Source organism: Lepidochelys olivacea (assembly GCF_965140295.1).
Source record: "Lepidochelys olivacea isolate rLepOli2 genome assembly, chromosome: 10".
NCBI classification, from domain to species: domain Eukaryota; kingdom Metazoa; phylum Chordata; order Testudines; family Cheloniidae; genus Lepidochelys; species Lepidochelys olivacea.
In genome coordinates this window covers 76,247,222-76,262,220 of record NC_140420.1, presented here as the reverse complement: position 1 = coordinate 76,262,220, position 14,999 = coordinate 76,247,222, and the positions used below count along the sequence as shown (strand labels likewise).

Genomic DNA, 14,999 nt, shown 5'->3' with positions numbered 1-14,999 from the left:
TACCAGGGCATGGTTACCGACTTCAGGCCAAGTTCTGTGGCCATTATTCAAGCAGTATTCCCTTTGGAAAGTAATGGGAGCGTTGCTATTTTAAGGATTGCAAAACTTGGCCCTTCGACATTAAGGCAAGTTGTTGTGTACATCAGATCACTGCTGTAGGGTGGTGGCTTTTAAAACGTTCACATCTGTTAGCCGAGGGGTGTCAGAAGCATTCTTCGTTCCCTTGAGGTGGGACGAGCTGTTATTCAGAGTGATGTACAAAGCAGTTAATTGAAGCATTGTTGCTCAGCTTTTTATATTTCAATATGAGTTGTGTGTAAAAATGCCTATTTTTTTTCCCCTGTTCCTTTTTCCCCCCCCAGTGCCATCTATCCCACTGGATGTTATTTCAGCATCTAATGCCTCCTCTCAGCTAATAGTGAAATGGAATCCACCCTCTCTCCCCAATGGCAACCTGTCGTACTATATTGTACGGTGGCAGCAGCAGCCTCAGGACAGTTATCTTTACCGACATAACTACTGCTCCAAAGGTAAGGGAGCTGACAGCAGTTATGTGTTAAAATGCCTGAGATTCATACCTGTCCGTCCTCATTATTCACATGACCAGCAAATGCAGCTGCAGCTACCTATTCTCTGACGTTTCTGTGAATAACAGCCAGTACAGGGGGAAGGGTGAACATGGATTGTTAATGCATCCACTGGCAATAAGGGAAAAAACCTCAACATCTGTTCTTTTCTTTTAAAGATAAAGTCCCAATTCGGAGATATGCTGATGGGACCATTGATACAGAAGAAGCTACCGAACCCACCAAGCCAGAGGGGAGTGGGGGAGAGAAAGGACCTTGTTGTGCTTGCCCCAAGACGGAGGCAGAGAAGCAAGCGGAGAAGGAGGAGGCAGAGTACCGGAAAGTCTTTGAGAACTTCCTTCATAACTCCATCTTTGTGCCCAGGTAATAGAAGTTGGATCTTTGCTGTCTTTATAGGTGGGGACTAGCAGTGATTGATATTTCCTGGGGCCCTTGGTATATACACATGAAAGCATTTTTTTAATGGAACCATAAGCACATAAACACTGCCTCATGTAAGGGGAGAGGTGATCTGCAGTCTTTCTATTTCACAGCTTCTTTTCTTCACTGATTCTTAGCCCGTGCTCTCCCTGTTTTAACTAATCATAATGGTCCTTACCTACATTGTTCAAGGACCTTTGTTGTGTTTGCTCCTTTGTGGAATCAAAGGTCATGTAAGAGTTCTTCACCTGTAATGGTTTCAAGGATGATCAACCCACGGCAGAGAACTGGCTTCAAACAAGTTTTTTTTCTCTAAATGGCCTTTTAAATGCATAGGTAACTCGTCTTGAAGGTGTATCTGGTTTGGAAATTAAAGGAATATTGAGGCCTTGCAAAATTTGAAATGGTTGTGCTTTCTAATTCATATGTCTGCACTAATTAAGGACTGTATTTTGGTTTCCTGGGCTTTGACTGTAACCAAGAACTAAATGTACACAAAAAGAAAAGGAGGACTTGTGGCACCTTAGAGACTAACCAATTTATTAGAGCATAAGCTTTCGTGAGCTACAGCTCACTTCCTCAGATGCATATCGTGGAAACTGCAGCAGGCTTTATATATACACAGAGAATATGAAACAATACCTATTCCCACCCCACTGTCCTGCTGGTAATAGCTTATCTAAAGTGATTTCCAGCACAAATCCAGGTTTTCTCACCCTCCACCCCCCCACACAAATTCACTCTCCTGCTGGTGATAGCCCATCCAAAGTGACAACTCTTTACACAATGTGCATGACAATCAAGCTGGGCTATTTCCTGCATAAATCCAGGTTCTCACATCCCCCCACCCCCATACACACTGTTTCATGATAAAGGGTGCTGTTTCCATGTTAAGTAGAAACATATCCATTAAGATCCATTTTATATGGCATCATGGAGCAGGTATTATTGAATTCATCCATGGTTGTGATGCTTGAGTTTCTAATTTACCTCTTTTGTAAGCTGTTTTTACTTAAGATAATTGGATCACAAGGCCAGCATACTGTGTGTGGCTGTAACACTATTATGTAAGCAATCAGCTTTCAGCTTTGATCGGGCATGTAGTCTCATTGTCTCTCCTGGCTGGTGAGGAGTAGGTGGAGTTGGCATTAAATGGGGCTTGAGAAAGTGTTCAGGTGTGGTCTTCGTGAAAAAATAAGACTGAATGATAAAGAAAATTTTTCTGTTCTCAAACTTAACTTGTAAAACTCTTATTTAAGACACTCTTAGACTGTGTAAGGCAGTGACACTCAGACCTGAGTGGGTCAGGAGCCAAATTAACGATCAACATTACACTGTTTTAAAACTTAAATGGGAGCAATTCATAAAGCATGCTTTGAATGTTTTACAGTCTTCTCTCCCCCCGCCCCCCAGCTTGCTTTCATAATGGGTATATTTTTCTTTTCAGTGATTTAACAGCAGGATCAGATAAGTTACAAGACTTGTAAATAGCTGAGTTAGTTAAGTGACTTTTAAGAAGTCTGAATGTCAGGGAAATGTGAGATTATGACCTGGTGAGATTTCTCCATAGGACAAATCTGAGCAACTTCTTACTTAAGGATGTCTATTTTTTTTTTTCTTTCCCTGAGGGGGGAAGTTAATTCATGTGTCAACACAAGCCTCATTAGAAGTGTATTATGTTTCTAGCTTTTTACCGGGGTCTTGCTTGTCTTTGGGATGTTATGAAAGAAACACAGCATGTAAATAAAAGGATCTGACCATGCGGTTTTCAGGCTGCTTAAAAACCAATACATCTGTGTCGTTACATCCTCCTGCCCTGGCCTGTTTGTGATTTCTAAACGTCCCAAGTGTACAGCATTGCAGCAGGAAGGGTTGGGCCGAGACAAGATAATTTTTATTGCTGTTGGGGCTGCGTTTACAGCACTGCAAGAATCTTTAGTCTGCAGCTTTCCTTTTGCTCTCTTGTGGTAACCGAGTAACACTCACTATCTGAGAAACTGTAACTCTACAATTAGCACATAAAGACGTGGTCTCCACTTAAAAATTAAATTAACATAGTTACAATGCTCTGGGCTGTGAAAAATTTCACACGTTTAGCACCGAGAGTAGGTCAACATAATCCTAGGGTAGATATGGCTATGTTGACAGAAGGATTCTTCCATTGACCTAGCTACCTACCGCTTCTTGGAGAAGTGGATTACCTACGTGGATGGAAAAACCCCTTCCATCGGTTTAGGAAGCGCCTATGCTATGGCACGACAGTGGCACAGCTGTAACATTGTCCTGCTGTAATGACAGTAGTGTAGACACACCCTAAGAAGGTAATTAGATTTTGCACTGATATATCCATTTCTTTTAAAGATCTACTTTTTCTTTACAGTGATTTTATTTTCTCATTGTTTATCCCCTTCTCCCTATGTCATAAAATAGATGGATTTACTTGCCTTTTCCCCCAAGACTTTCCTTTATTTTTGGCTGTCTAATTTCTTGGGTACTAATTTTTTCCTCATTTGGGTGTTCCAGCAAAGTCAGCAGCTGCGCGACAGAAAGTCATTGATGTCAAATCCCTCAGTATTTTAGTTATGTTTGTCTTGTGGTTAATACATGGATCTCTGTCTTTCCCTAACGTGACTGTATTTTTTCACCCACGCGTTCTGTGTTTTTATTCTATCTTTTTTAAAGTAAATGTAGGACCCTGGTTTAAATTTTTCAGAGACTTTCAAAGAGCGAATCTTAACACATCCTGTAAACGTGGTGGTAGGTAAGGTCACTCCTTCTGGTTGTTTGGTTGCCAGGATGTGTTCTTGCATCAACACATGACTTTGCAGTTGATTTTTCTTTCCAGTCTCACCATAGGCACTGACTCCATGGGTGCTCCGGGGCTGGAGTACCCGTGGGGAAAAATTGGTGGGTGCTCTGCACCCACCAGCAGCTCCCCCCTTGCCGCTCCCCCCCCCCCAGCTCACCTCTGATTCCGCTCCGCCTTCTCCCCTGAGTCCGCCGCTGGGTCCTGCTTTTCCCCCCTCCCTCCCAGCGCTTGCGCTGCAAAACAGTTGTTTTGAGCGGCAAGCCTGGGAGGGAGGGGGAATGCTGCATGCTTGGGGGAGGAGGCAGGGCCGGGCGGGGATTTGGAGAGGGATCCAATAGGGGCAGGGAGGGGCGGAGTTGGGACAGGGGCTGGGGGGGAGGCACGAGCATCCACTGGCACTGACAAAAGTTGGCTCGTGTGAATCTCACTGCTTTTTGTCACAAGCGCAAATGTCCTCTAATTCAGAAGTGGGCATCCTTGTCCTTCTATGCTGGTCCAAAGGTTTATTCTCTACAGTGGAGTAAGGGGATGAATGATGACTCTACCAAAGCACAGCAAACAGGCCTAGTGGCTTCTCCAGTGATACTTGTTATAAAAGAGAAAGTGTGTGTGCTTTTGTTTGCTATGAAATTCTCCCATTTCCTGCTTAAACTTACTCAGAACTTGTCTCTACCAACACTTCGTTCACAGCAAGCCGGGATGTAAATCTACCCGGCACCAGCCTGCCATGCATTACGTCACCATGTGGCACCAGCTGCCACTTCGCACTAAGAGTTTCCTGGTGTGCTGTGATCTACTCAGCTTTGAAATGGGAGTAGGTCAGAGCACACGAGGGAATTTCTAGAGCACGGCAGCAGTGTCCATGCATCGATTTAGCACGTGGCAGGCTAGTGCGAGGTAGATTTGCCCCCCAGTGTGCCTTTGGTTGAATAGACAAGCCCTGAGTTGAGTTAATCACATGGGGCATGTTGCTTCATAACACAGGTAGTCCTATCTTAGTCTTCATATTTATTAGTTGATACGTCTGCTGCGGTTTGCCTGCCTTGTGTGAGTCACATTTATGCAACCTGAGATTCGTTAGGATTTGGGAGAATCTAAGGCCATGTCTACACTAGCACTTGTGTTGGCAAAACTTTTGTTGCTCAGGGGTGTGAAAAGAACACTTGCCGAGCGAAATAACTTTTGCTGGCATAAGTGCTCGTTGAGCTGGTCTTATGTTGACGCAAGAGCTGTTATGCGGCTACACGAGTGCTCTTACAGGGGCTGCTGTAAGCTTGTAAGCTTGGCCTTAGTGAACTCCTTAAAAATTTCATCCAACCTCTACCAATATGTTTCAAAACCAAATGTGCCCACAGTTAGTTGTTTGGCACGCAGCTCTGATGAACTCTTTGATATGGCTGAATGTTCTAAGACTATTTATTTCATAGTGAGCTACTTCTCCAATCTGTTTCCTAGTTGACAGGGCACTTTTTCCACTTTAATGTCCACTCCTTGATCGGGAATGTGTTGAAATCATTGCCTCACTGTAGTAATTTGATAGACCCAGCACTGGCCTAGTAATAGACGATCATTGTGTAAGTGGTATAATGTGAGGTGAGGTACAATGAAGGAAATATTTCTGGTGTAGATTCTTCCCTGATTTCTCTCCCCGCCACCTTACTCCTTCAGTGTTCGGTTAATTCAGCTCTAACTCAAGAACACTTCATTGATTAGGATTGGAGGATCTGGAAGCGGTCATCCTGTTTATGTGGTCTGCGTTCCTTTGTAGAACAAACACCCAAATCTCAAACTGAAGAACACGTGACACCTCTGATGTGTAACAGTGATGTGTGGTAGCTAGATTCATTCTATTGTGTACACCTTGATTCCATGTTAGCAACTATACTGACAAAAAGGCCTGTCTGCACTGTCAATTCTAAAACGTGAAACAACAGAACCTGCAGGATCATTGCTGTAGATCACTTGTTTTTTAATTCAATACCTAGATTACTACAAATGTTTGTTTTATTTCCATAGTTCCATAGGTGCACATGCAACTTTACAGACTAAATTAAAAAGCTCCCTTTTCTGAGGCATGTACATACTATTTTCTAGATCATTTTATATGTCTTCTACTGTGCTAATAAAATGCTCGTGCTCCTTTGCCCACCACTTCCCTTACAAAATGAAGACGCTGTTAACAGACTTCTCTCAAAAGCCAAACATGTCCGGTGACTGACTGTTGCTAGTAAAACACAGAACAATGCAAGAAAACCAAGCCACTAGTATACACTGGTTAATGTTGGCTCTCATTCTGTACTGAGATGCTTGTTGGGCTGCTGATTTGCCAAGCTACTTAGTGGCCTCGTTTCAGTACACACCTGCACTAGATGGTGCTGATTTTTTTCTGATCATAAGGTTGGTCAGTTAGAGGCCTCATGACAGATAGGTTTGAGAAATGGCAGGGAAATGATGTCCGTAAGGGCACAGCTGTTGTCTTTCACAGTTTTTAGTTGACATTTAAACCTGTACCATCTGATTTTATTTTGAGCCTCTAAAGCAGGCTTCAGCATCACCATCATTAAATATGGATCCAGTTCGCTTATGTAACAACCTTGGGCACATTTTTGCCATTCAAGACATTGTCCTCAGTGAGGCTTGCACAGTGGAAGTTGGAGGCTCTGTCTATCTGTAAGATGATTACATACGTATTTTCTGACTTAAGCTTCTCAATTGACCGCAAGTGAAAACTGTAATACATTAAAACGACTTGTTTCCATATATTGCCCTTTGTTCGCTGTAGACCGGACCGGAAGCGCAGGGATGTGTTCCGAATCGCAAACACCACTCTTGCCAGTAGGAACAAGAACACAACGGTGCCAGATCATTTTGCCAATGTGTCTGATGTGGAGGAGAGTGAGATGGAATATCCATTCTATGAGAGCAAAGTGGAGGGCCGGGAAAGGACGCTCATCTCCCACCTCCAGCCTTTTACTCTTTACCGTATTGATATTCACAGCTGCAATCATGAAGCAGAGACACTTGGCTGCAGTGCTTCCAACTTTGTTTTTGCAAGAACCATGCCTGCAGGTACGATCTCCAGAGTTTCAAACTTTATATTTCATTTTCTGGGTGGTAACGTGTCTTAGATACACACAGGGAGACAAAGCTTTGAAAACCAAATATAAAATAATAGGTTTTTTAAAGGATTTTTTTAATGCAAAAAATAAACATATTTTTTAAATGTGAGAGTTAGGTAAAATGTTATCTTACTGGATCAACACCTTCTGTTAGTCCTTAAACTCCAGGGTCCAGCCTTCCAGCCTATGGCACTGTTCACTGCTGCAGAGGAGGGTAAATAATCCCCATTGTCTGCCCAGATAACTCTGCAAATCTGTCCACACGTGCAGGGAGGGAGTGGGAATGGTTTCCTGAACCCCTCAGACACCCTGATGCAGGAGGGTTAAGTGTGCCTTTCCTGACATGCTGTAGTCCATGGATATTTGTTCGCAATTTCTAATCAATTCACTTTGGCCTGGTCACAGATGTTTGAGTTTTACTTGTGTGAGTGGTTGCTGTGAAAACAAAATGTTTCCTCTGCCGTGGAATGCTAGTGCACTCCTCCAATCTGGGAATGGAAACAGTATTGTGTCACTTTTTATGGACAATCACAAACAACTAGTCTATCTCAAATATGGAGTACTGGGTACTCTCACAACTGTTTGCAATCACTGTAGTAAGTCTTGAGCTTATGCAGATTGTTCATCTACTGAGAAGAAAAGACTTGATTTCAGTATAAACCCATATTCAGTCCTAACTCCAGCAGATGTCTGGTTTCTTTTTGATGCAAAATGGTGGTAGTTTTGCTTTCTGGAAGGATATGCTATCATAATCCAGAGCCAGCCATTGTCTGTACAATGCAGAGGTATTGTTTATTTCGAGTAAGTAGGGAAATCCATGAGATCGGGGAAAGGAAACAAACATTCCCAAAATCTTAGCCTGTGAATTCGCAGAATTGAGGGCCTTTGTGATCATGTGGGCTTTTGAACCTAGTACATACATTGTTTGGCTGGACCGGTATTGATAGTCCCCAGGCAGCCTGCTGAATAATTTCCACAACCAGATGCGCTGGGGATAAGGCGAAGAGCACTGATGTCTCTCCATCGTAAGTTGTGTCTGCACATGCTGCAGATACTGTCCCTACACTGACCACCCACATGCTGTGATAATGGAGCCAGTTTTGACCTCCGTGCAGACCCCAAACTGTGCCTGTTTTTCTGGCAAGCCTCTGTCTGTGCATCCTGTCATGTGGACGCTATTCTGCAAGTAGCTCTGCAGAGATGCAACACCTACTGCTGCTACTTCGGGCCTTCTACAGCCATTAGATCAGCATGACTTTCACTCACTAGCCTGGGGAGTACTTTGGAGGTCTGAAGAAAGAACCGTCACTAATATACTAAATTCTTCAGCCTGTACTTTGTATTAGATCACTTACTTATTGTGTCCTGATGTTTTTAGGCCTGTGCACTGCATCAGCTGTAACAGTATTGTTCAGGCAATACTAATCTCTCCAACAAGCCTTCAAGTGCTTACTCCTTGCTCTCTGGGGGTTGGAGCAATATTTATTGTGCTGTTCTGGCTCCTAAGGAGTAGTTAGGAATTTTGTTTTTTAATATCTTCACCTGACTTGTCCCAGCAATTGTCTCAAATTCAGACAGGCTGCAATGCTGTTTGTGCTACATCAAAATTATTATTATCCTTTAATTATTTTGTAGAAGGAGCAGATAACATTCCAGGAACAGTAATGTGGGAAGGCAAAGAAGATAATGCCATCTATCTGAAGTGGTCAGAACCCGTAAGCCCGAATGGATTGATACTGATGTATGAAATCAAATATGGGCAGCATGGAGAGGTGAGGATTGACCAAAGACATGTTTGTTTGAGGGGCGAGGGGTTCTGTTGGAACTAATCTCACATGTAGTTTGTCCTTCCTACCTGTGGTCTGGTCAACTCTGTCAAGCTGTAGAGGGACAGATTGAGTCAAATATTTGGATGGAAGTCCCATTGAGATAACCCTGGTGTGAATACACTAGTCTGTTTTGTTTTGTTTTGTTTTTTGAATCAGTATTTATTGAATGGCTTAATACGGTATGAGTGACTTAAAGCTGAGGTCCTGGGCACATGTGGTTATTGACGCTCATGTGCTACTTTTCACAAGACTCAGAGCCGTTACCCTCCAGTGCCCATGCTAAATTGATCTCCTACGTTATTAAGCCTTGGTGTGCATTGTTAAAAAAAAATTACTTGATTTCATTCTGGGTGAGCCCACATTTTCTAGGTGGGAGGGTGATTTTTGTTTGTGTAAAGTTTTTAGAGTTCTTAGAGATCCATGTGCCCAGGAAATGCTTTATTAATGAGATCACTTATTTTAAAGAAAGTAAAAAGGACCTTTAGGATTTAATATTTAAAATACAACTAAATTTTGTATTCCTCCCAAATTTCCCCCTTTTTAGTTCTCCTGTTAAGCTGAATATTTTTTTAAAGAAATAAAGGTGCTTTGCTGTTTAAGGTAGACTTTGATACAGTTATGAACAGATTTCAATACTATATACACCTCCACCCCGATATAACGTGAATTCGGATATAAGGTGGGTAAAGTGGTGTTCCGTTGGGGGGGTGGGGGGGGGTGCTGTGCGCTCCGGTGGATCAAAGCAAGTTCGATATAACGCGATTTCACCTACAATGCAGTAAGATTTTTTTGGCTCGCGAGGACAGCGTTATATCAGGGTAGAGGTGTAGTACAAATATAGCACAGTGGTCAGTATTGGTGGAAAAATAGAGAACTGCAGATACTAATGTAACTATTAGCTATTTGCTAAAGCAAAATAAGCAAATTTGTAAGAGCAGTCGTATAGCAACAAGTTTTCCCTTTATTTTAATAGTGCTGTTAGCAGCAGCTTTCATCCAAGGATTTGTAGATAGAATCTTGCAACACACCTCTGAGACAATTTCTAAGTATTATGCCCAATTTACAGATGGGTGAAGATTTAAGTGATTTGTCGAGCAACTGTGGCGGTACTTGAAATAGAAACAAGGAATCCCGACTCCCAGTCTCTCTTTCTAGCCAATATGTTACAATCCCTCCCTTGTTTAACTTACTTTTACCATTGTTGGATTCCAAATATGCTTAAATGGCACAAAGGGAGAACTGTTCTGATTTTAGTTGAAGAAACAAGCTTAAATCATGAATGTGCAATGCAAAGCCCAGCAAAATCTGTGACCTTATTGAGTTCCTGACAGTTACAAGTATAAAAATATTTACATGTAGTACAAGCCTTTCTTCTTCTTTCAGGAGAAACGGGAATGTGTTTCTAGACAGGAATACAGGAAGTTTGGAGGAGCCAAACTAACTCATCTAAACCCTGGGAACTATTCTGCCAGAGTTCAGGCCACCTCTCTAGCTGGAAATGGATCATGGACTGAACCAGTGTCTTTCTACGTACAACCCAAACGTAAGAGGAATTTTATAGGTTGCGTCAAATTATCTGTGGTTTCTAGCTTACTTCCTCAATTATCTCACTTATTCCTGTTGTTTGCATGCATGACTGGGACTTTGAACATCCTTCCTAAGTTCTCTATATACTTCCTCAGTTGTGCATGTTTCTTTGGAGCTGTTCTACATTCTCCATTGGAAAGTGCTTATGAATGAAAAGTACCTTTTGAGGCTAGGTCCTGTTCTGTTTTGCGCGTGTATATACATGTATAGGTTAGTGTATCTGTAGAAACACATTTAATAATAGTAAATGTTGTCCCTGTGGTATACTAATCTTGGGTGAAAATGTACTGCTAGGAATAACCATACAGCAGTATTATGAATTGGAATCTGGAACTTGTGTCAATATGGAATACCTATGGTATGCATTAATGTGATACAAGAAGCTAAGTTTATTTGCATGGAGCGTCGTTACAATTTCATTTTTAGCTGTTTTTTTCCTACTGTGGAACTCAAGTGGCATTTTGACAAAAGATCAACATGTTGACGCAAGACGGGGTAGTGACACTGGAAATGATGGAATTGTTTTACACAGAAACAAATCAGTAAACGATGAATTACATACACAAATTCCACCCAGTGCTTTAAGGCTACCATAGACTTCTCATCTTGTTCTTCTACATCTGCACATCTTATTTTTATTTCTGCTTATTTGCAAAGCCGATACATTTATTACCCTCAATATATCCAGGAAAAATACCCATGTGTCCTCTTCTCCCATTTGTAATAAAACAAATTTTGATAGAATTTTGAGGTGAAATTAGAGCAACAAAATATTTGTGTGCATGCTGTCTTTACATATAGATGTGTATAAATAATTTAAAAGGATACGCGTGCATTAATCATTTAAAGAACAACATCAGACCATAAACATATGTAGTCAAACCAAAACTCAATTAAACAGAATGCTGCTCTTTTACAATATTAATGCTGTCCTCTTTCTCAGGTTTCGGGTTCGCTAGTCATTTATTGTTAGGGAGTCTTCTTGAAGAAATTTCTATACTTCAGACAAAAAAACTGAATTTTCTGATTTTGCAGTATGGCAATGTATTGTGTAGGCGGAAAACTCTCGTGGTGGTAGAAATTATATAGCAACATAAGAATTTTGTTTTCTTGTCTATTTCAGCGGCAGACTATGGGAATTTCCTGCACTTGATAATTGTGCTCCCCATTGCAGTGCTGCTGATCATTGGAGGGTTGCTAATAATGCTGTATGTCTTTAACAAAAAGAGGTGAGATCTTGCATACACTTGTGAGGGAGACTAAACTGTGGGAGGAAATGTTCATTTTGAACTGAATGCCCATAGGGAAAATTTTAATTTGAAACCAATGTGGTGTTTGGAGGCCCACACAGTATAAACTAAAGCAGATTTTTCTCTTATCGGGAGATGATGTTTTGAGTTACTAATGAGCATCTGTCTGCTGAGGGAGTTGTGGAGAGGCTTTTCATTACATGCTGAGCTTGAGGGGAGGGAAATGAGGAGGGATGGTCTTTTGGGAACGTATCTCCATTGGGACAATGATAGCAAACATAGAACCTTATAGACCAGAGGTTTAGCCGACAATTTGAATCACTTTGGAAACCACAAAACCTTATTTGCTGGACAGATTGTAGTCAATCCAAGTGAACATACTTGGTATTTTCCATCTTGGTAGCCTCTTCACAATTGCTGAACTTTTTTTAATGAAGAAAAGGAAAATTTAGAATTTGCACCAACGTTTAAATAAGCTTTGGCTGTTTTTGCATGTAGAGATTTACGTTAATCCCTTCTCCCACCTCAGATATAGAGGTAGTCCTCGGACTTTCCACACGATTGATTCCTTACAATTGTGTCTTAAGTCGAAAAGTCGTAACTCGGAACCGCAATCCACTCTATTGCGGGACCAAACGTCATAAAGTTGAAACCAATTGTCGTATGTTGAATCAGGGTGTCAATTCAGAAACGTCCTAAGTGCCATTCGTCATAAATCAAACGTTGTAAAGTCAAGGACTGCCTGTACTTACTGAAAAAACTCCCGATAACTACTGTTTACATTGACTTTACACATAGCATCTACCAAATCTCTATCTGTACCAGATAGATAGTTTTTACTGGCTCTGTTTATTCTGGCCTTATAGGTTTGCTAATTGACACCCCTCTCTCACCCGACCTTTATCTTGTACAAACCTTGCCAGCTCATCCCAAGCCTGCTCCAGCCCAGGGAATGAAATGTTTGGTCACCTCTGCATAGCCTTGATGATCGTTTATAAATCTACCAGTACTGGACCGTAAAATAAGTTGCTGACAACCTAGCACATTAAAATGTTTCATATTCATTCTTCTGTGGTGCAGATACGGTATAAAGACAACTGGAACGGAACTGGGGGAGGGGGTCTCCCAGGAAGACTGTTCAGGCCATTTTCTTAGTTGGTGCGGCAGGTGTCGGCATATGCAGCAGGGAGAACAAGAACTCTGTTAGATCAATGAAGTCAGTTCCTCTCTCATCTCATCTGAAAACCCCTCCGCGCGCCACATTTAAGAAACAACAGGACACGTGGTGGAGCAAATAGGGGGAAGAGCCAAGGAAGAGGAGGATTGGAAACGTTAGTTGTGTTTTTAAGGATGAAAAAAAATACAACTTGTGTTTTGACAGGAATAGTGACCGACTAGGCAATGGAGTGCTTTATGCTTCTGTGAACCCTGAGTACTTCAGTGCTTCTGATGGTAAGTGTGGCCTGGAGCTTCTGATGCTTTTACTTTAATATATTCTGTTGTGTGAGATCAGGTCAAGCCCCATTTTGAAGGAGGCAGAGATATAATAGGACACAATCAACCTAAAACTCTGCTTGCTTTACCTGTATTACTCACATATCGAGAGTCTTTCAGTGGGAATGTATAATGCCACCACAGTTAATCAACTGAAACAGTAGTTTTTAAAAGTTGTGTGTCTTCTTGCAATTTGCTCAGTCAGCCAAACTAGACAGAGCAGTTTCACGTTTGGATTCTCATCCACTTGTCTAGTGTTACTGTTTAGTTGTTTTAACTGAAATGAAAAATTAGTTCATAAAAACCTGTCTTTGATAGGTTTCAGAGTAGCAGCCGTGTTAGTCTGTATCCGCAAAAAGAAAAGGGGGACTTGCGGCACCTTAGAGACTAACACATTTATTTTAGCATAAGCTTTCGTGAGCTACAGCTCACTTCATTGGATGCATGCAGTGGAAAATACAGTGGGGAGATTTATATACACAGAGAACATGAAACAATGGGTGTTACCATATACACTGTAACAAGAGTGATCAGGTAAGGTGAGCTATTACCATCAGGAGATCAGGGCTGGAAAAAACCTTTTGTAGTAATAATCAAGGTGGGCCATTTCCAGCACTTGACAAGAACATGTGAGGAACAGTGGGGGGTGGGGTGGGGAAATAAAGTCGGGGAAATAGTTTTACTTTGTGTAATGACATATCCACTCCCAGTCTTTATTCAAGCCTAAGTTAATGGTGTCCAGTTTGCAAATTAATTCCAATTCAGCAGTCTCTCATTGGAGTCTGTTTTTGAATTTTTTTGTTGAAGAATTGCCACTTTTAGGTCTGTAATAGAGTGACCAAAGAGGTTGAAGTGTTCTCTGTCCGTCTCCCAAGATCTGTGAGAGTGATGGGTCGTCCTTCAGGATAGGTTGTAGATCCTTGATGATGCGTTGGAGAGGTTTTAGTTGGGGGCTGAAGGTGATGGCTAGTGGCATTCTGTTGTTTTCTTTGTTGGGCCTGTCCTGTAGTAGGTAACTTCTGGGTACTCTTCTGGCTCTGTCAATCTGTTTCTTCCCTTCAGCAGGTGGGTATTGTAGTTGTAAGAACGCTTGATAGAGATCTTGTAGGTGTTCGTCTGTGTCGGAGGGGTTGGAGCAAATGCGGTTGTATCGCAGAGCTTGGCTATAGACAATGGATCGTGTGGTGTGGTCAGGGTGAAAGCTGGTGGCATGTAGGTAAGCATAGCGGTCAGTAGGGTTCCGGTATAGGGTGGTGTTTATGTGACCATCACTGCTTAGCACTGTAGTGTCCAGGAAGTGGACCTCTTGTGTGGACTGGTCCAGGCTGAGGTTGATGGTGGGATGGAAATTGTTGAAATCATGGTGGAATTCCTCAAGGGCTTCTTTTCCATGGCTCCAGATGATGAAGATGTCATCAATGTAGTGCAAGTAGAGTAGGGGCTTTAGGGGCCGAGAGCTGAGGAAGCGTTGTTCTAAATCAGCCATAAAAATGTTGGCATACTGTGGGGCCATGCGGGTACCCATAGCAGTGCCGCTGATTTGAAGGTATACATTGTCCCCAAATGTGAAATAGTTATGGGTGAGGACAAAGTCACAAAGTTCAGCCACCAGGTTTGCCGTGACATTATCGGGGATACTGTTCCTGACGGCTTGTAGTCCATCTTTGTGTGGAATGTTGGTGTAGAGGGTTTCTACATCCATAGTAGGCCAGGATGGTGTTTTCAGGAAGATCACAGATGGATTGTAGTTTTTTCAGAAAATCAGCGGTGTCTCTAAGACAGCTGGGAGTGCTGGTAGCGTAGGGCCTGAGGAGGGAGTCTACATAGCCAGACAATCCTGCTGTCAGTGTACCAATGCCTGAGATGATGGGGCTTCCAGGATTTCCAGGTTTATGGATCTTGGG

The 14,999-nt window shown here is 42.1% G+C and overlaps 1 protein-coding gene across 1 annotated transcript in view; it reads left to right on the top strand.

Annotated features, from left to right (window-relative positions):
• The window catches only part of IGF1R (insulin like growth factor 1 receptor), a 281,321-nt gene that overhangs the window by 241,935 nt on the left and 24,387 nt on the right, over nucleotides 1-14,999 (top strand). The window contains exons 9-15 of the mRNA XM_084642472.1: nucleotides 363-530; nucleotides 746-950; nucleotides 6,599-6,885; nucleotides 8,571-8,707; nucleotides 10,148-10,307; nucleotides 11,475-11,580; nucleotides 12,983-13,053. Of these exons, the coding sequence (XP_084498598.1) occupies nucleotides 363-530; nucleotides 746-950; nucleotides 6,599-6,885; nucleotides 8,571-8,707; nucleotides 10,148-10,307; nucleotides 11,475-11,580; nucleotides 12,983-13,053 (1,134 nt within the window). The remainder of the gene's footprint in view (nucleotides 1-362; nucleotides 531-745; nucleotides 951-6,598; nucleotides 6,886-8,570; nucleotides 8,708-10,147; nucleotides 10,308-11,474; nucleotides 11,581-12,982; nucleotides 13,054-14,999) is intronic.